The 22,631-nt window shown below is 47.2% G+C and overlaps 1 protein-coding gene across 1 annotated transcript; it reads right to left on the minus strand.

Moving 5' to 3' along the window:
• Positions 1 to 2,646: 2,646 nt before the first annotated feature.
• On the minus strand, positions 2,647 to 22,248 carry LOC120939766 (secreted Ly-6/uPAR-related protein 1-like). Its single transcript, XM_040352101.1, has 3 exons — positions 22,142 to 22,248; positions 11,640 to 11,768; positions 2,647 to 3,205 (listed from the first exon to the last, which is right to left on the minus strand). Exons 1-3 carry the CDS (start codon positions 22,191 to 22,193, stop codon positions 2,949 to 2,951), a joined length of 438 nt encoding a protein of 145 aa, XP_040208035.1. The 5' UTR covers positions 22,194 to 22,248; the 3' UTR covers positions 2,647 to 2,948.
• Positions 22,249 to 22,631: the final 383 nt, after the last annotated feature.

Here is a 22,631-nt window from a genome sequence, read left to right on the forward strand (position 1 = left end):
ACTTTACGCCGGAAAAAGCCTAACGTAAACGGCGTATCTGTACTGCGACGGCCGGACGTACGTTTGTGAATCGGTGTATCTAGCTGATTTACATATTCTAGGCGTAAATCAGCGTACACGCCCCTAGCGGCCAGCGTAAATATGCAGTTAAGATACGACGGCATAGGAGACTTATGTCGGTCGTATCTTAGCAACATTTAAGCGTATCTCAGTTTGAGCATACGCTTAAAGTTGCGACGGCGCGGATTCGGACTTACGACGACGTATCTACAGATACGCAAGTCTTTCTGAATCCGACCCATTATTTTTTACCTTTTTGCTATAATAAATATCCCAATTTAAAAAAAAAAATAATAATAATTTCCCTCAGTTTAGGCTGATACGTATTCTTCTACACATTTTTGGTAAAAAAAAACTGCAATAGGCGTATAGTGATTGGTTTGCGCCAAAGTTATAGCGTTTACAAAATAGGGGAAAGATTTAGGATATTTTTTTTATTTATTTTTTACTAGTAATGGCGGTTATCTGCGATTTTTGTCAGGACTGCGATATTGCGGCGGACACATCGGACACTTTTGAATACTATTTTGGGACCATTCACATTTATACAGCGATCAGAGCTATATATATACAGTATATGCACTGATTACTGTATAAATGTTACATAGTTAGTCAGATTGAAAAAAGACACAAGTCCATCCAGTTCAACCATAAAAAACAAAATAAAAAACATCGTACAATCCCATAAACCCAATTCTTTACCCCAAATTGTGACTGGCAGAGAAGGAGATTACACTAGGGGGGATCAAGGGGTTAAATGTGTTCGCTAGGGGGTGATTCAAACTGTAGGGGGAGGGGACTGACTGGGGGAGGTGACCGATCGGTGTCCCTATGTACAAGGGACACACCATCGGCCTCCTCTCCCCGACACAGATCCATGTCCTTGGCTCTGTAACTGGTGATCGCGGGCACCTGGCGGCCATCAGGCACGCGCATCAGCACCCAAGTAATGCGAGCGCTTCCCCTAGCGTCCGGGAGGCCCGAGGACGTCATACGACGGCCACCCAGGATGACAGACCCTATAGGCGGGATGTGAAGTGGTTAAGGAGGAAATAGAACCAAGTTTCACCATCGGCTCTTTTAGGGGGGCACCCAGCCAATTGCATTAGGGTGTGCACCTCAAAGCTCCAACACATATGCATGTGGGACATATGTACCGGCCTCTTCCCCACTATCCATCCTGAAACAATGGGGGGGGGGGGGGCAAGGGGTACCCGGCAGCAGAAAGAAGATGAACAGGGACAGGAGAGGTGGCGGCGTTGGCATATATTGGTACCGATCCCCCTGCATTTTGCTCCTGTAGCAGTTGAATGTCAGGGAGGGGGAGAGGAGGAGAAGCCTACTTTCAGCTGCTGCAGGAGGAAAATACAGGTCAGTTCTACTATATCCCAGCCCTGCTGCCCTTCCTGTCCAGATTCTGGGGGGTCAGCAAGGAAGGATCGCGGCTTACCTGTCACCTGCACACGATTGGCAGGTAGATCACGATTGGCAGGGACAGTCCCCGGATTGAGGACACGGTCCCCAGACCAAGTCTGTCCCCGGATTTGATTTGAACAGGGACTGGGGCAATTTGAAAGACAGTCAGGGCAGAATAAAATAAAATCCTACTAGCTTGGTGGGGGGGGGGGGGGGGGGGTTGTATTTTTTCCATTATCTTTGCCCCTTTCTGATGATCATGTGCTCTTCAGTTTCGGGGCGCATGCCCATTCAGCTCCGCTCGCATGTTCTTCTGCCTTGGCTCAAGCCCCGACCAGCCGTCTACCTGCTTATCTCCTTGCCTTCCCTGACAGAGTGATCTTCCTCCGCTCCCCACCAAGTAGTAGCCGGGGGGCCCGGAGAGTAAGACTTGACAGGCTGTGAGATGGGCAGTGACGGGCAGAGAGTCGCTGATTGCCGCCATTACTAGTAAAAAAAATGTCCCCGGACTTAATTTAAAAAATCTGATCACCTTCGATTAGGGTATGCCCAGGCACACCCCTTGCGCACGCCTATATGGGGGCACCACATATAGATGCTGACAGGGCTGGACTGGGACAAAAATTCGGCCCTGGACTTCATCCAGACTGGCCCACTTTGACAGGTCTCTCTCATGGAGGCCGGACAACTCCCGCACCCCCCCCCCCGCCACCCAAGCCCCCTCTCCACCTTCACTAGCCACTAGCCATTCTGCTTTATTAGAGTAGAATGGCTGGTATTAGTACTCTTATAGGCAGTACCAGTGGGGAAGCTAGACATTATTTCACCAGGGGCAAAGAATCAGTTCGGTGCCCCCCCTTATGGGACAAGATTAGGCAGAAGTGAGAAACTCCCAGGCCATAGCTGTTGAGTCAGCTGTCTGTCCCCTCCCCCATGCTCCTCTGTCCCCCCCCTGCTCCTCTGGTCCTCCCCCTGCTCCTCTGTTCCCCCCAGGTGAGCGCTGCAGGGAGGGAGAGGAGGTGAGCACTGCGGGAAGGGAGAGACAGAGGAGCGGAGGGGGGGCGGCGTTCCACTGTCACTGAAGTCGGCCCACTGAGCCATCGGCCCACCGGGAAACTCCCTGTAGTCCCAATGGCCAGTCCATCCCTGGATGCTGAAAGAAGACATTCGTTTTCGTGACTTATTATAATTTAAAATTTAATCTACTTTATCATTACATACATAATTTAACATCTTTCACATTTTTCTTAGTGGGGGAAAAGCGAGAACCTCTGGTGGGATTTTCCTGCATCCCAGATATAAAACCAGGTGAAATCAATGACACAAAAAGGTGACAGAGTCTCTAACCTTTCCTTAGGCCACGTAAAAGAAAAAAAAAATGTTCTGGAGTCGAATAATGGAGTAGAACAGTTCATTGGTGGAGGAGATATAGTCCATTAGGTGGCGCTCCGGGGAGAGAGCGGGAAAAGTCATCAGACCCAAGAAGGGAAGAGAACAACGAACAAACTGAAGACCATCATGAGTCCGCCATATGCTCCGCTCTGCAGGTGGAAGGTCCACGCCCCGCGGTGGCTGGCGGCTGTAGACACAACTCCATACCGATTGTTACACAGATCGCCTTGGCAGCAGTAGACTTCATATTCGGAGCCCAAGTCTTCCTCGTCGCTGTTGGTACATTGTTTAACACAGTCCCTGGTGACCATCAGTGTTGAGCCGTCGTAGGGGTAGCCTGAAATGCACAAAGAGGGAAAGAAAAGTCATTATCATAAAACAACGCTATAGCTTTGGTTGGGACTAGAGTTGAGCGGACACCTGGATGTTCGGGTTCGGACCCGAACCCGGACTTTGAAAAAAAAGTTCGGGTTCGGGTTCGGGTTCGGGACCGAACTTTGACCCGGACCCGAACCCCATTGAAGTCAATGGGGACCCGGACTTTTGACTACAAAAATGTCTCTAAAAAACTAAGGGAAAGGGCTGGAGGGCTGCAAATGGCAGCAAAATGTCGGGAAGAGCATGGCAAGTACTGTGGAAATAAATGTGGATAGGGAAATAACTCAAAATAACCAAAAAAAAAAATATATAATGATTTTGACCTTGGAGGACGAGGTCCATACAGTTTTGTTCAAAATTATTCAACCCCCCAATGCTGTAAAGGGTTTTAGGGAATTCAGTGTACATTTGTAATTTTATTCAGAATGAAATCCTACAATAGGGTGACCAGACATCCCCGGTTTCAGGGGACAGTCCCCGGATTGAGGACACTGTCCCCGGACAAAGTCTGTCCCCGGTTTTGTCCCCAGATTTTGTCACCTTATCCTACAAGGACTTCATAAACAACCATATGCAACTAAAATGATATCAATTGGTTTTGTAATACAGTAGTAAATGCAAAATTCAAGGCAATGGGCACTGTTGAAACGCTACCTGGTCGTGGCAGAAAGAAGATGCTGACTTTGACTGCTGTGCGCTACCTGAAGCGTAGAGTGGAGAAAAGTCCCTGTGTGACTGCTGAGGAACTGAGAAAAGATTTGTCAGATGTGGGTACTGAAGTTTCTGCTCAGACAATACGGCGCACACTGCGTAATGAAGGCCTCTATGCCAGAACTCCCAGGCGCACCCCCTTGCTGTCTCCAAAGAATAAGAAGAGTCGACTGCAGTATGCAAAAAGTCATGTGGGCAAACCACACAAGTTTTGGGATTGTGTTTTGTGGACTTATGAATCAAAATTACAACTGTGTGGGCCCATGGATCAACGCTATGTTTGGAGGAGGAAGAACAAGGCCTATGATGAAAAGAACACCTTGCCTACTGTGAAGCATGGCGGGGGGGTCAATCATGCTTTGGGGCTGTTTTGCTTGTGCAGGTACAGGGAAGCTTCAGCGTGTGCAAGGTACCATGAATTCTCTTCAGTACCAGGAGATATTGGATAACAATGTGATGCAGTCCGTCACAAACCTGAGGCTTGGGAGACGTTGGACCTTTCAACAGGACAATGATCCCAAGCATACCTCCAAGTCCACTAGAGCATGGTTGCAGATTAAAGGCTGGAACATTTTGGAGTGGCCATCGCAGTCACCAGACTTAAATCCGATTGAGAACCTCTGGTGGGACTTAAAGAAAGCAGTTGCAGTGTGCAACCCTAACAATGTGACTGAAGGTGGAAGTGGCGGAGGAGGAGGAGGAGGAGGAGGTAGCCAACACAGCAGGTTTTGGTTTTTAATAGATTTATTTTTTAAATTAGGGTAAACCCCAAAATAGTTAGACAGATCTAGGGTTGCTACCTCATCCCTTTAAACCTGAACACAGAGTTACACAGGTTCTGGGGCAAATTTAATGTCGATAGACTCGATAAGGCACCAAGTGAGTTTAATTAACAGCACCTTAATCAGGTATCAGTATATGACAGGTGAACAGTTGCTGTGGCAGGTCTGGTGTTATTGTAATATGCAGCCAGTTAGCTATAGATTGCAAACAGCCACTATAGATGAAGCAAATGCCTGAAGTATATAGCAGCACAGCAGATGTCAGAGGAATACAGTGCTTCTTGATATTTAAGAAACAAACTAAGACCTACAACTGTCCCTATGAGAATCAGCAGCAAGCAACCATCCCCTCACATACCTGAAGCAGCCAGATACGATAAGATGATGCAGATCTCAAATGAATAAAGTGTTCCCTCTTGAAATTTCTGGAGCAGTAATTAATCACAGCACACACCTAACACCCTCCCCAAAGAACAATCAGGAACCTTGCCCTCACATAAGTAGAATACAGCCAGATCACCTAACTTTCCCTAAGCAGCAGATTCCAGCAGCCTTTCCCTATCTAGAGTAAAGCAGAGTGACGATCTGTGCTGTGTGCCTGTATCTAATATAGAGGCACGTCACATGATGGGTCACATGCTGCACTGGCCAATCACAGCCATGCCATAAGTAGGCATGGCTGTGATCAGATTACAGTCACAGTTGTAAAAAGAAAGGCGATTGGCTGCCGTGCCGCGCGCCAAATATACCCGAACCCCGAACCCGAACTTTTTCCAACTATTCGGGTTCGGGTCCGGGTTCTGGAAAAACCCAAAGTCCGTACCGAACCCGAACTTTACAGTTCGGGTTCGCTAAACCCTAGTTGGGACCAAATCCTAAAAATAGGGGCGAGGGGCCTCAGAGGAAGTGGTCCTTCTCTAGAACTCATCAAAAACCACATATCCGAGAGGAGCTGGGACTTCAAAACGTATTCGTTCAGTAAGATGAAGAAACAGAATTACAGTGGAACCTCGGATTGCGAGTAACGCGGTTAACGAGCGTTTCGCAATACGAGCGCTGTATTTAAAAAAAAAACTAACTAGGTTTGCAAGTGTTATCTCGCAAAACGAGCAGGATTCAGGCCAAAGCGTTGTTCAGTACCGCGTTTGGCCTAAAGTCGCTAGGGGGGGGGGGCGCCGGATTCGAGCGGTAATGCTCGTAAAAACGTAGAAAAAATAAGTTTCCGAGCCTTTCTGAGATTTTCCCGAGGTCAGCCGAGCTGTCCTGTTTCCGAGTCTCTCCAGATTCCTTTAAAAGCACTTATCCCTCAACATTGGTCATGACCATATTTGGCCAATTGGGATGAGCTGAAGGTTTCGACCCAACCTTGATCAATGGTCAATGACAGCAGCCCTATTGAACAAATATGGTCAATGACGTCACCCAGGATCCTCAGCCCCATGGTCACATGACTGGACACCCTGATTGAATTACATCAGGGGACTTTAGTAAGTATGTTTGTGGCGTTTTTATATTTTATTATTTCGGGGAATGAGAAATAAGAGGTAATAATATACTTGGGAGCCGGTGGATATTTGGGGTTCCAACAATATAAATGGGGCTTCAAGATTACTTTATAAGTACCCCCACATCCAGGCCCGGATTTACTCCCTTTGCCACCCCAAGGCCGGATTCTTCAATGCCACCACCGCAGTACAGGGGGGACATTGTCCACCGGGGGGACTTTTTGGCAGGACACTGAGAAGCGGGGGGGGGGGGGTGCTGACATTGAGAAGCGTGAGGCGGGGGTGCTGACATTGAGAGGCGGGGGGTGCTGCTGCTGAAAATTGCATTGAGAAGCGGGGGGTGCTCACCTCCTCTTCCCTCAGTTTTCTCTCCGTGACATGACAGGGGGGAGCTCCCAAAATGAGAGTGAAAGTGGTGAAAGTGTCCTCTCCTCTCAGCCACAGTGCCGCCCCTGCACCCACTGCCGCCCCGAGGCCTGGCCTTGTTGGCCTTGTCTGGAATCCGGCCCTGCCCACATCCTTATTTGGGTCCTTATTCCTCAGCATTGGTCAGTTGGTAGAGGTTTTAACCAAACCTTGAGCTCATCCCTATGGTCGACGTGTGTTCATATCACTGGATGCTCTGATTGATGATGTATTTACATCAGGGGACATTAGTAAATGTGCTTTTTTACATGTAGCTCTTTCTGGGAATGAGTAATAGGAGGTACCAATGTACCCCTGTACCCAATTTTCCTGGGTGGAGGTGGATATTTGAGGGTCCCATATTATAAAGGGGCTTCCAGATTCCATTATAAGCACTCCCACATTCTTCTTGCGCCCTTATCCCTCAACATTGGTCATGACCATATTTGGTCAATTGGGATGAGCGCAAGGTTTCCAGTAAACCTTGCGCTCATCCCTATTGACCATATTTGGTCAATTACATCACTCAGGATCCTCACCCTTTTGTTCACATCACGGGATGCCTTGATTAATGACACATTTACATTAGGGGACTTTAGTAAGTGTGTCTGTGTTTTTTCCCTAATTTTATACTTTTGGGGATGACAATGAGTAATAATATGAGGCAGAGGCGTAGCTTGAAGGTTGTGGGCCTGGATGCAAAAGTTGACCTGGGACACCCCCCCCCCCCCCCCACTACCACCCACCACTTCCACTGTGCATGCAGATACACCCACTGCACGCCAAGATACTCAAAGTGGCTTATGAGTTTTAAGTTCCCAGTGTTCCTCCTTACATCAGAGGACAGGGATCCCTGCTGGAGAATCAGGGACCCCTGGCAGGTCACCTGGCAGAGCTCCTTTCCCATCCCAGCACTGTATACAGCTCCAGGGCAGATCGGAGCTGGACTTTGTGGAGGAGATAATAATATGACAGGGAGGCTGCTGGGGCCCCCTCCTGGAGCTAGGGGTCGCGGTTGCGATTGTGACCCCTGCAACCCCTTATGCTACACCCATGTTAAGAGGTACTCATATAACTGTGTATCCATTCCCACTGGAAGTTGGTGGATATTTGAGGTTCCCATATTATAAAAAGGGCTTCAAAATTACTTTATAAGTACCCCCAAATCGGTTTTGGGGCCCTTATTCCTCAACATTGGTCACAACCATATTTGCTCAGTTGAGTTGCTCTAGAGCAGTGGTTCTCAACCTTCTAGCGCCGTGACCCCTTGATAAAATTTCCCAAGTTGAGGGGACCCCTAACGGTAAAATTATTTGCGTGGCAAGACAAGTAATTTGCGCCCCTAACCCACAGACATATAGCGCTCCATGAGTCCCTTCCACTCGTACAGCGTTAAAACCCCTTATGGTACATTTTAGGATGTTCCACTCTTTCTCTTTGTTCTCCTTTCTTTCCCTTGTATCTCTCTCTATCCCAATTTCTTGTTTTTCCCCCCATCCTCTCTCTAGCTGTGTTTCTTGTTATTTCTCTTATTATTTCTCTCCCTTTTTCTTGGTTCCTGGGTGGGAGGACGCAGGAACATACCAGCTGGGTGGCCACAGGCTCCAAGGACAGCCCTGCTGGGGGGCAGGAAAAGGCTGGGAGAGCGGTGTGGGCTTCAGGAACAGCCCAGGATTCGGTGACCCCTGGCAAATCATCATTTGACCCCCGAGGGGGTCCCGACCCCTAGGTTGAGAACCACTGCTCTAGAGGTTTTAACCTTCAAACCTTAAGGTCATCCCTATTGATCATATATGGTCAATGGCATCCCTTCCCATCCCTTCCAGATTCCTTTTTAAGTGCCCTTATATTCTTTTTGTTGAGGCCCTTATTCCCTCAACATTGATCATTAACATATTTGGTCAACTGGGATGAGCTCAAGGTTTCTACCGAACCTTGAACTCATCTCTGTTGACCATAAATGGTCAAAAACAGCATCTCTATTGAACAAATATGGTCAATGACATCACCCAGGATCCCCTGCCCCGTGTTCACATCACTGGATGCCTTAAACGATGATTGATTTACATTGGGGACTTTAGTAAGTGCGTCCCTGTGTGTTTTACTGTACATTTTGCGCTTTCTGGGAATGAGTAATAAGAGGTACTAATAGACCCCGTACCCATTCCTCCTGGGAGAGGGTGAATATTTGGGGGTCCCTTATTATAAAGAGGTTTCTAGATTCCTTTAAAAGAACTCCTATTTTCTTTTTGAGGGTCTTATCCCCCAACATTGGTCATTGACCATATTTGTCCAATTGGGATGAGCAAAAGGTTTAGACCGAACCTTGAGCTCATCCCTACTGACTATATATGGTCAATGACATCACCCAGGATCCCCAGCCCCGTGTTCACATCACTGGATGCCTTGGATGGATTTACATCAGGGGACATTAGTAAGTGTGTTTGTTTACAATGTTACTCTTTCTGGGAATGAGAAATAAGAGGTAATACTGTACCCTTCTACCCATTCCCCCTGGAAGAAGGTGGATATTTGGGAGTCACATATCATAAAGGGGGCTTCCGGATTCCTTAATAGACACTCACACATTGATAGATTAAAAAGCTACCTGATAATTGGCATGCATGGGGCATAAAGGTAAGTGTCCCAATACTTTTGGTAATATACAGTAGTGTACATACAGCTTATACAGCACACCCAGCAGCTGCATATATTAGTGTTGAAAATTGTTAGTTTGGGCCATTTTAGTCCAAACAAACTACAGTGGAACCTTGGATTAGGAGCATAATCCGTTCCAGGAGAATGCTTGTAATCCAAAGCACTTGCATATCAAAGCGCGTTTTCCCATAGAAGTCAATGGAAACGGAAATAATTTGTTCTGCATTGACTTCTATGGCATGCAATACCGCATGTGGCCAGAGTTGGGGAGTGGGGGGGCAGAGAGCCTTGGAAATACTCTGGGACAGTTGGGCTAAACTCGGAAACCCTCGGAAAGGTAATTCTGAGTTTTTTCGGAATGAGTAAGTGAGTGAGAAACTTGTAAAGCGCAACACATGCGAACTGAATCGCCTCTGGGCGCTGTATCCATTTCATGGGTAAGGAACCCTTGACCTCAGAAGAGATGGGTTTTAATCTTTCTCCTGAAGGCCAAGTGGTCCGACTCCAGTCGGATGGTGGTTGGTAGTGCATTCCACAGGCGAGGTCCTTGGACTGCAAATCTTCGATCTCCTTTGGATTTGTATCTGGCTTTGGGTATCTGGAGGAGGTTTTGATTGGTGGATCGCAGAATGGCTCAGATCGGCTCCGGCGCCCCCGCACCTCTGGCCAAATGCGGTACTGTTACACCGCTGTAGCTTGAATCCTGCTCGCAAACGCTCGTTGACCGTGTTACTCGCAATCCGAGGTTTCACTGAACTAAAGCTCGAGATCAGGTAAAGGTAAAAAAAAGCCTTCTGCCTTTACAAGCACTTTAATAAAATGAGATGCTGGGGTTTGCCGTGTCCCCGAAAAAAAAAAAAAGCATTTCAAACACGTGCCAATTTTCAATCAATTTCAACCACTTCTGTTTCCACCAAAAATTATCAAATATAATTCTCGAAAAACGAAGTGATCTACCACCAGAGATGGAAAAAATGTCCAGCAATGTCAGTGATAGTTGATGGATTGTCCCATAGGTTTAGTTGGGACAACTTTGACCCCGCCTCTTTAGTGGCCCATCAAAAAATCACCATTTTATGTCTTTGTAATTCTAACCACTTCCCGCCCGGTCAATGGACAATTGACGTCCGGGAAGTGGTTGTGAAGTCCTGACTGGACGTCTATTGACGTCCTGCAGGATTTCATGCCGGCGCGCTCCCGTGGGGGCGCGCAGCGCAGCGATCAGTGATACGGGGTGTCAGTCTGACACCCTGCATCTCCGATCTCGGTAAAGAGCCTCCGGCGGAGACTCTTTACCACGTGATCAGCCGTGTCCAACCACGGCTGATCACGATGTAAACAGGAAGAGCCGTTGATGTCTCTTCCTCACTCGCGTCTGACAGACGCGAGTAGAGGAGAGCCAATCGGCGGCTCTCCTGACAGGGGGGGTTCGCGCTGATTGTTTATCAGCGCAGCCCCCCCCCCTCGGATGCCCACACTGGACCACCAGGGAAGGGCAGTAAAAAAAAAAAAAGAATAGATGCCAATCAGTGCCCATGGGGCACTGACTGGCAACATGGGACAACATGGGACTGGCACTGGGATAAACAAGTGATGCCCAGCAATGCCATCAGTGCCACCCCTCAGTGTCCATCAGTGCCACCCCTCAGTGCCCATCCATGCCCAGTGCCCACCTATCAGTGCCCATCTGTGCCATCCATAAGTACCCATCAGTGCCACCCATAAGTGCCGCCCATGAGTGCCCATCAGTGTCGCCTATGAGTGCCCAGTGCCGCCTATGAGTGCCCATTAGTGCCACCTATGAGTGCCCATCAGTGCCGCATACCAGCGCCACCTATCAGTGCCACCTGTCAGTGTCCGACAGTGCCGCCTCACCGGTGCCCATCAATGCCGCCTCACCGGTGCCCATCGGTGCCCATAATCGAAGTAGAAAACTTACTTATTTACCCAAAAAATTTACAGAAAATAATAAAAACGTAATTTTTTTCAAAATTTTCGGTCTTTTTTTAGTTGTTGCGCAAAAAAAAAAAAATCGCAGAGGTGATCAAATACCACCAAAAGAAAGCTCTATTTGTTGGAACAAAATGATAAAAAAAATAGTTCGGGTACAGCGTAGCATGACCGCGCAATTGTCATTCTAAGTGCGACAGCGCTGAAAGCTGAAAATTGGCTTGGGCAAGAAGGTGCGTAAGTGCCCCCCGGTATGGAAGGGGTTAACAAAGAACGGAAGGTTTGATGGTTCTATCATATCGCCCTGTGTGTGGCCAGGATCACACCACCCAATTATCACATACACACATGACCCCCCCATTGAATCAGGACGCTCACTCACCCGTGTTTGCGCTCAGTGTGATGGTCTTGCAGTTGGTAAAGTTCATGGGACAGGTCTTGATCTCGTTGCAGTATTGGACTTCTGTCGCTTCGTAGCAGAAATAGCACTCGGTCCGGTTCTGGGTGGAGGCTGGTCGGGAAGACACCATATGGGTTAGTAATGTGACAGAGCATACTATACAATCATTCTTACCAAGCAGATCATTAAGGATCGAAAACTTTAATAGAATGAATAAAAGGAAAAACCATACCTACCAATCATAGAAATCGGACAGAGCCCCTCAACAGAGAGAACAGAGGGGGATGGTGATCAAGCACTGAGAAGGAGTCATGCTCACCATATTTAGGATGTATCCCGTCTATAAACCAGAGGCTCTGGATGGACAGTTGGAGAAATGGCTCTATATTTAGGATGTATCCAGTCTATAAACCAGAGGCTCTGGATGGACAGTTGGAGAAATGGTTCTATATTTAGGATGTATCCCGTCTATAAACCAGAGGCTCTGGATGGACAGTTGGAGAAATGGCTCTATATTTAGGATGTATATAGGGCCAGATTCACAAAGGAGATACGACGGCGTTTCTCCTGATACTCCGTCGTATCTCTGTTTCTATCTATGCGGCTGGTTCATAGAATCAGTTACGCATAGATAGCCAGAAGATCCGACAGGTGTAATTGTTTTACACTGTCGGATCTTAGGATGCAGTACCGCGGCCGCCGCTGGGGGGAGTTTGCGTCGTAAACCAGCGTCGGGTATGCAAATTAGGAGTTACGGCGATCCACGACGGATTTTCGCGTTCGCTACGTCGCCGCTAGTCTAGTTTCCAATCGGAAAGTTAGTCGTCGTTTTGGGTGCCTTAACTTTACACAGCAATCGTATTGCTGTATAAAGTATGGACGTCGTTCCCGCGTCGAAATTTAAAAATTAACGTCGTTTGCGTAAGCCGTCCGGGAATACAGGATTACGCTAGGCGCGTCGCCGTTCGAAAAAATGACGTCACTGCGTGCAAAGCACGGCGGGAATTCCGAAACGGAGCATGCGCAGTAGGTCCGGCGCGGGAGCGCTCCTAATTTAAATGGCACACGCCCATTTAAATTACGCGGGCTTACGCCGGAGGCCACCGGCGTAGTTTTCATCGCAAGTGCTTTGTGAATCAGGCACTTGCGATGAAAACTTGCGATGGTGTAACGTATCTACGATGCGTTACGCCGCCGCTAGTCTACGTGAATCTGGCCCTTGGTCTATAAACCAGAGGCTCTGGATGGACAGTTGGAGAAATGGCTCTATATTTAGGATGTATCCGGTCTATAAACCAGAGGTTCTGGGTGGACAGTTGGAGAAATGGCTCTATATTTAGGATGTATCTGGTCTATAAACCAGAGGCTCTGGATGGACAGTTGGAGAAATGGCTCTATATTTAGGATGCATCTGGTCTATAAACCAGAGGCTCCAGATGGACAGTTGGAGAAATGGCTCTATATTTAGGATGCATCTGGTCTATAAACCAGAGGTTCTGGATGGACAGTTGGAGAAATGGTTCCATATTTAGGATGCATCTGGTCTATAAACCAGAGGCTCTGGTTCCGGGGTCCTCAAACTTTTTAAATAGGGGGCCGGTTCACTGTCCCTCAGACTGTTAGAGGGCCGGACTATAAAAAAAACTATGAACAAATTCCTATGCTCACGATCATTGCAACCCCCCCCCCCCTTTACCATCATCATTGTATGCCCCCTCATTGCAAGCCCCCCTTCACAATCATTAATTGCAAACCAATCATGATCATTGAAAGTCCCCCCCCCCCACATCATCATCAGCCCCTCATTGCAACCCCCCTCACCATCGCAAGCCCCTCATTGCAACCCCCCCCCCCACCATCATCATCAGCCCCTCATTGCAACCCCCCTCACTATCATCATCAGCCCCTCATTGCAAGCCCCCCCTCGCCATCATCATTGTATGCCCCTCATTGCAAGCCCCCTCCCACAATCATTAATTGCAAACCAATCATGATCATTGAAAGTCCCCCCCCCATCATCATCATCAGCCCCTCATTGCAACCCCCCTCACCATCGCAAGCCCCTCATTGCAACCCCCCCCCCCCCACCATCATCATCAGCCCCTCATTGCAACCCCCCTCACCATCACAAGCCCCTCATTGCAAGCCCCCCCCCCTCACTATCATCATCAGCCCCTCATTGCAAGCCCCCCCTCGCCATCATCATTGTATGCCCCTCATTGCAAGCCCCCTCCCACAATCATTAATTGCAAACCAATCATGATCATTGAAAGTCCCTCCCCCATCATCATCATCAGCCCCTCATTGCAACTCCCCTCACCATCGCAAGCCCCTCATTGCAACCCCCCCCCCCCTCACCATCATCATCAGCCCCTCATTGCAACCCCCCTCACCATCGCAAGCCCCTCATTGCAAGCCCCCCCCCTCACCATCATCATCAGCCCCTCATTGCAACCCCCCTCACCATCATCATCATCAGCCCCTCATTGCAACCCCCCTCACCATCATCATCAGCCCCTCATTGCAACCCCCCTCACCATCATCATCAGCCCCTCATTGCAACCCCCCTCACCATCATCATCAGCCCCTCATTGCAACCCCCCTCACCATCATCATCATCAGCCCCTCATTGCAACCCCCCTCACCATCATCATCAGCCCCTCAATGCAAACCCCCTCACCATCATCATCATCAGCCCCTCAATGCAAACCCCCTCACCATCGCAAGCCCCTCAATGCAAACCCCCCCCTCACCATCATCATCAGCCCCTCATTGCAACCCCCCTCACCATCGCAAGCCCCTCATTGCAACCCCCCCCCCCCCACCATCATCATCAGCCCCTCATTGCAAGCCCCCCCCCTCGCCATCATCATTGTATGCCCCTCATTGCAAGCCCCCTCCCACAATCATTAATTGCAAGCTGATCAAGATCATTGCAGGCCCCCCCCCATCATCATTAAATCGTCATCATCATCAGCCCCTCATTGCAACCCCCCTCACCATCGCAAGCCCCTCATTGCAAACCCCCCCCCCCCTCACCATCATCATCAGCCCCTCATTGCAAGCCCCCCCTCGCCATCATCATTGTATGCCCCTCATTGCAAGCCCCCTCCCACAATCATTAATTGCAAGGTGATCAAGATCATTGCAAGCCCCCCCCCCCCCATCATCATTAAATCATCATCATCAGCCCCTCATTGCAACCCCCCTCACCATCGCAAGCCCCTAATTGCAAGCCCCCCCCATCATCATCATTACATCATCATCAGCCCCTCATTGCAACCCCCCTCACCATCACAAGCCCCCCCTCACCTCACCATCGTAAGCCCCTCACAGCCTTACTGTGCCAAACTGCTGCTGTGTCACGATCCCGCTGTGTCACAGAGCTCACAGTGTTGTTAACAGTTTGGTCGCGCTGTGATAAAAGCCCCGCCCTCCTCCTCCTAGACCAGCTTGTGTGATAGACAGAACACTGGCTCTATCACACGAGCTAGTCTAGGTCAGGAGGAGGGCGGGACATTTATCACAGCGCGCCTGAACAGCGTGCCAGCGTGACCGAACTGCCCGAACTGTTAACACTGTGAGCTCCGTGACACAGCGAGACCGCTGTGTTACAACCTGCCGTGCATGTCAGGGTGGGGTGGGTCGGTTAAATGTCCTCCATGGGCCACATGTGGCCCGCGCGCCGTAGTTTGAGGACCCCTGCTCTGGAAGGACAGTTGTAGAAATGGTTCTATATTTTGGGCTAGATTCAGGTAGGGGCGCGTATTGTTACGGCGGCGCAGCGTATCGTATTTACGCTATGCCGCCGTAAGTCAGAGAGGCAAGTGCTGTATTCACAAAGCACTTGCCTCCTAAGTTACGGCGGCGTAGCGTAAATGAGGCCGGCGTAAGCGCGCCTAATTCAAATGAGGATGAGGGGGGGCGTGTTTTATGTTAATTATTGGTGACCCGACGTGATTGACGTTTTTCCCAAACGGCGCATGCGCCGTCCATGGAATTTCCCAGTGTGCATTGCTCCAAAGTACGCCGCAAGGACGTCATTGGTTTCGACGTGAACGTAAATTACGTCCAGCCCCATTCACGGACGAGTTACGCGAACAACGTAAAATTTTCAAATTTCGACGCGGGAACGACGGCCATCCTAATAGCAGGAGTAACCTTATGCCGAAAAAGCCTAACATAAACGACGTAAAAAAATAGCGCCGGGCGTACGTACATTCGTGAATCGGCGTATCTAGGTAATTTGCATATTCTACGCCAAAAACTACGGAAGCGCCACCTAGCGGCCAGTGTAAACATGCACCCTAAGATAAGACAGCGTAGGAGACTTACGCCACTCGTATCTTAGCCTAATTTAAGCGTATCTGGTTTCCAGAATCCGCTTAAATTTACGACGGCGTGGATTCAGAGTTACGACGGCGTATCTACTGATACGCCGGCGTAACTCTCTCTGAATCTAGCCCTTAGGATGTATCTGGTCTATAAACCAGAGGCTCTGGATGGACAGTTGGATAAATGGTTCTATATTTAGGATGTATTTGGCATTCCCGCGAAATCGTGGTAAAATCGTGATTTTACCACGATTTTGAATTGGCAGCAGTGTGAACCTAGCCTCAGTGTCTTTGTATGTATGGATTGCATGGCTTGTTACCGACATGTGGGGAAAATGTCATGTCAATAGCACCTTGAGGCTAGGTTCAAACTGCTGCGAATTCAAAATCGCGGTAAAATCTGCGATTTTACCGCGATTTTGCGGCTGCGTTTTTGCCGCGATTTTAGGGAATGCCAGTCTATAGAACTGAATTCGCATCGCACACGCATCAAAACTCGAGCAGGACCCTTTTTTCGCAGCTTGATGTGAACGGCACTAATGGAAAACAATGTTATTTTAATGACTTGCGAATTTGAGCGATCGCAACGGCTCAAATTCGCAAAAGAATTTGCAGCAGTGTGAACCCAGCCTTAGGTTAGATTCACACTGCTGCGAATTCTATTGCGAATTTGAGACGTTGCGATTTCTCAAATTCGCAAGTCATTTAAGTTACAAAGTTTAACATTAGTGCAGTTCACATCAATGCGTTGCGAATATAAGTTGCGGAAAAAGGGGTCCTGCGCGAGTTTTGATCCGTGCAAATTCAGCTCTATAGACCAGGGCCATCTTAATAGCATCATGGGCCCCTGGGAAAGTAATGCACTGGGGCCCCTTCCAGCATTACAAATGCAGCAATTTAGAAATCGGATAAAAAGTTTACCACTGGGAAACACTTTTTGAAAGATAAAAAGTTCATTTTATATACAACTCTATGGATCAGACCAACATGAGGGACAAATGAGGAGGAATGAGGGACAGAGGGACATTGCTCCAAATCAGGGACAGTTGGGAGCTATGCTAAAAGTATAAATAGTTGATAGAATTAAACATATATTCATAAGAACTTTCAATAAAATCGATTTTACAAAAGGAAAACATTCCATAAATCAAAGACTAGTCAACACAAAGGGCAAAGTACAGGGGGGTCAGGAGGGCACAGTACAGGGGGGGTCAGGAGGGCACAGTACAGGGGGGGTCAGGAGGGTATAGTACAGGGGGGTCAGGAGGGCACAGTACAGGGGGGGTCAGGAGGGCATAGTACAGGGGGGTCAGGAGGGCACAGTACAGGGGGGGGTCAGGAAGGCACAGTACAGGGGGGGTCAGGAGGGCACAGTACAGGGGGGTCAGGAGGGCACAGTACAGGGGGGTCAGGAGGGCACAGTACAGGGGGGGTCAGGAGGGCACAGTACAGGGGGGTCAGGAGGGCACAGTACATGGGGGTCAGGAGGGCACAGTACAGGGGGGGTCAGGAGGGCAGAGTACAGAGAGGGTCAGGAGGGCACAGTACAGGGGGGTTAGGAGGGCACAGTACAGGGGGGGTCAGGAGGGCACAGTACAGGGGGGGTCAGGAGGGCAGAGTATAGAGGGGGTCAGGAGGGCACAGTACAGGGCGGGGGTCAGGAGGGCACAGTACAGGGGGGACCAGGAGGGCACAGTACAGGGGGGGTCAGGAGGGCACAGTACAGGGGGGGGTCAGGAGGGCACAGTACAGGGGGGGTCAGGAGGGCACAGTATAGGTTCTGGGACGCTTCCTGGGACACATATCAGGACAGTTTAGTAAAAAGCACGACTGTCCCAGCAAATCCGAGACAATTGCAAAGTATGATGTAATGCAAGATTATTGTGGGGCCCCCATTTACCTGTGCCCAGGAGTGCCCTTGCATTAAGATGGCCCTGCTATAGACTGGCATTCCCTGATATCGCTGCCGCTGCATTTTTACAGCACTGATCGCTGTATAAATGTGATTGGTCCCAAAATAACGTCAAAAGTGTCCGATGTGTCCGTCATAATGTCGCAGTCGCCATAAAAATCGCTGATCGCCGCCATTAGTAGTAAAAAGAAAATATTAATAAAAATGCCATAAAACGATCCCCTATTTTGTAGACGCGATAACTTTTGCGCAAACCAATCGATAAACGCTTATTGCGATTTTTTTTTTACCAAAAATAGGTAGAAGAATACGTATCGGCCTAAACTGAGGAAAAAATTATTTTTATATATTTTTTGGTGATATTTATTATAGCAAAAAGTAAAAAAAAAACATTGCTTTTTCTTTTCAAAATTGTTTCCCTTTTTGTTTATTTATAGCGCAAAAAATAAAAACCGCAGAGGTGATCAAATACCACCAAAAGAAAGCTCTATTTGTGGGGAAAAAAGGACGCCAATTTTGTTTGGGAGCCACGTCGCACGACCGCGCAATTGTCAGTTAAAGCGACGCAGTTCGGAATCGTAAAATGTGGCCGGGTTCTTCGGCCAGCCATATCCTCCGGGGCTGAAGACCCCCAAGGGTGGGGAGGAGATACTTGGAACCCCCATTCTCTATCTCATTGACCACCATTGACTTTTATTTCTTTCCATTTTCCTTAATCGCCTTTTTGGATATCCTCGTGTCACCGACGCATTTCTTCACCTATAGGCTCGGGTCACCCCCCGGAGTCACTCAAAGTGCTTTTCTAGAAAGGATTCCCTCCATTGTATCCTATGGTGCCCCATTCACCCCCCGAGCGTCGTACAGCTTGGGACGTGTCCCTAAGAGCTCAGAGAGGTCCCGCGTCTTTCATCCCTAAAGACTTCAATAGGAGCATCTAAAAAATGGGAAATGTTTTATTCACATGATTTTCTGCTTTTCCTGGTAACCGGCTTTCCATTGGCTGAAACAAAAATGCTCAAGTATGAAAATGCCTGGAGAACGCAAGTATAAAAGTGCATAAAAAACGCTCCGAAATACTAGAAGAAGCTCAAGTGTGACCCAAACCTTATTGGATTTGTATGATATTTACTATACCCATAAAAATGAGTCCGTATCCTCCCTCCCCGAATAGATTGTAAGCTCTTCTACCTTCTGTATCCTCCCTTATACCCTAATAGATTGTAAGCTCTTCTACCTCCTGTATCCTCCCTTATACCCGAATAGATTGTAAGCTCTTCTACCTTCTGTATTCTCCCTTTTACCCTAATAGATTGTAAGCTCTTCTACCTTCTGTATTCTCCCTTATATCCTAATAGATTGTAAGCTCTTCTACCTTCTGTATCCTCCCTTCTATCCTAATAGATTGTAAGCTCTTCTACCTTCTGTATCCTCCCTTCTATCCTAATAGATTGTAAGCTCTTCTACCTCCTGTATCCTCCCTTATACCCTAATAGATTGTAAGCTCTTCTACCTTCTGTATCCTCCCTTCTATCCTAATAGATTGTAAGCTCTTCTACCTCCTGTATCCTCCTTCTACCCTAATAGAGTGTAAGCTCTTCTACCGTCTGTATCCTCCCTTATACCCTAATAGATTGTAAGCTCTTCTACCTTCTGTATCCTCCCTTATACCCTAATAGATTGTAAGCTCTTCTACCTTCTGTATCCTACTTATATCCGAATAGAGTGTAAGCTCTTCCACCTTCTGTATCCTCCCTTATACCCTAATAGATTGTAAGCTCTTCTACCTTCTGTATCCTCCCTTATACCCTAATAGATTGTAAGCTCTTCTACCTTCTGTATCCTTCCTTATACCCTAATAGATTGTAAGCTCTTCTACCTTCTGTATCCTACCTTGTATCCTAATAGATTGTAAGCTCTTCTACCTTCTGTATCCTCCCTTATATCCTAATAGATTGTAAGCTCTTCAACCTTCTGTAACCTCCCTTATATCCTAATAGATTGTAAGCTCTTCCACCTTTTGTATCCTCCCTTATATCCTAATAGATTGTAAGCTCTTCCACCTTCTGTATCCTCCCTTATACCCTAATAGATTGTAAGCTCTTCAACCTTCTGTATCCTCCTTCATACCCTAATAGATTGTAAGCTCTTCTACCTTCTGTATCCTCCCTTATACCCTAATAGATTGTAAGCTCTTCCACCTTCTGTATACTCCCTTATACCCTAATAGATTGTAAGCTCTTCTACCTTCTGTATCCTACTTATATCCGAATAGAGTGTAAGCTCTTCCACCTTCTGTATCCTCCCTTATACTCTAATAGATTGTAAGCTCTTCTACCTTCTGTATCCTCCCTTATACCATAATAGATTGTAAGCTCTTCTACCTTCTGTATCCTCCTTATATCCTAATAGAGTGTAAGCTCTTCTATCTTCTGTATCCTCCCTTATATCCTAATAGATTGTAAGCTCTTCTACCTTCTGTATCCTCCCTAATAGAGTGTTAGCTCTTCTACCTCCAGTATCCTCCCTTATACCCGAATAGATTGTAAGCTCTTCTACCTACTATATCCTCCATTATATCCTAATAGATTGTAAGCTCTTCTACCTAATGCATCCTCCTTTCTCTCTAATAGATTGTAAGCTCTTCTACCTTCTGTATCCTCCCTTATACCCGAATAGATTGTAAGCTCTTCTACCTTCTGTATCCTCCCTTATACCCGAATAGATTGTAAGCTCTTCTCCCTTCTGTATCCTCCCTTGTATCCTAATAGATTGTAAGCTCTTCTACCTTCTGTATCCTCCCTTCTATCCTAATAGATTGTAAGCTCTTCTACCTTCTGTATCCTCCCTTCTATCCTAATAGATTGTAAGCTCTTCTACCTTCTGTATCCTCCCTTATACCCTAATAGATTGTAAGCTCTTCTACCTTCTGTATCCTCCCTTATACCCGAATAGATTGTAAGCTCTTCTACCTTCTGTATCCTCCCTTCTATCCTAATAGAGTGTAAGCTCTTCTACCTTCTGTATCCTCGCTTATAGCCTAATAGATTGTAAGCTCTTCTACCTTCTGTATCCTCCCTTCTATCCTAATAGATTGTAAGCTCTTCTACCTTCTGTATCCTCCCTTCTATCCTAATAGAGTGTAAGCTCTTCTACCTTCTGTATCCTCGCTTATAGCCTAATAGATTGTAAGCTCTTCTACCTTCTGTATCCTCCCTTCTATCCTAATAGATTGTAAGCTCTTCTACCTTCTGTATCCTCCCTTATACCCTAATAGATTGTAAGCTCTTCAACCTTCTGTATCCTCCCTTCTATCCTAATAGATTGTAAGCTCTTCAACCTTCTGTATCCTCCCTTCTATCCTAATAGATTGTAAGCTCTTCTACCTTCTGTATCCTCCCTTATACTCTAATAGAGTGTAAGCTCTTCTACCTTCTGTATCCTCCCTTATATTCTAATAGATTGTAAGCTCTTCTACCTTCTGTATCCTCCCTTATACTCTAATAGAGTGTAAGCTCTTCAACCTTCTGTATCCTCCCTTCTATCCTAATAGATTGTAAGCTCTTCTACCTTCTGTATCCTCCCTTATACCCTAATAGATTGTAAGCTCTTCAACCTTCTGTATCCTCCCTTCTATCCTAATAGATTGTAAGCTCTTCTACCTTCTGTATCCTCCCTTCTATCCTAATAGATTGTAAGCTCTTCTACCTTCTGTATCCTCCCTTATACTCTAATAGAGTGTAAGCTCTTCTACCTTCTGTATCCTCCCTTATATTCTAATAGATTGTAAGCTCTTCTACCTTCTGTATCCTCCCTTATACCCGAATAGATTGTAAGCTCTTCTACCTTCTGTATCCTCCTTTATACCCGAATAGATTGTAAGCTCTTCTACCTTCTGTATCCTCCCTTATAACCTAATAGATTGTAACTCCTTTTTTGTAAAATTCAATAAAAAAAAAAAAAAAAACGTCAAAAAAAAAAAAAGTCAAATCGACCTAAAGACTTTAAAAATAAAAAATAAAAATAAAAAAAATAAACAAAAGAAAAAAAATCTTCCATTTGATATGAGAAATATATTCCAGGAATGTCATTGCCGATGATCAGCGCTGTCGTGATTTTGATGTTATAAAGTCTGAATTCCGTTCTCTCGCTACAACACAACGTTTCCATCTCTGAAAAAAATGTAACTAAAAAAACAAACCACACCAGAAATGCGACGCCAGCGAGTGAAGACGGCTTACCTGGGACTAAGAGACACGCCGCAGCCAGCAGACAGGAGATCAGCACCTTCATCTTGGCGAGTCGCTGGAGAGGAATAGAGCAAGTGAGGCCCCTGTACAAAGTTTTATAGGTCCCGCCCACATTCCCTCATTAACATAAAACTCAGTTCAGAGGAAAAAAATGTGATTAAAATTCTCTGGCGGAGTGTTGGAGGTGTTTGATGTCAGGTGTGATTGTTGTATAACATGTCCTAGGAGTGCCTGAGATCTGATTACCCAACTTCTCCCCTGACACCTCTGTGACCGCTTCCCATACGTCTCTATGGCTGGAGAGCCGACCTCGCACATCATTGCGTCACGCCACTCACTTATTATTATCGATGGATGATTGGATCCGGGGACGTGCGGTGAGCTCGGTGACTGGCATTGGCTAGTATCAGAGCCAGATACGCACAGGTTACATACGCCGCCTTCGTCGGAGCGAGAGCAATAATTCTAGCACTAGACCTCC

Source organism: Rana temporaria, chromosome 5 (genome assembly GCF_905171775.1).
Source record: "Rana temporaria chromosome 5, aRanTem1.1, whole genome shotgun sequence".
Lineage (NCBI taxonomy): Eukaryota > Metazoa > Chordata > Amphibia > Anura > Ranidae > Rana > Rana temporaria.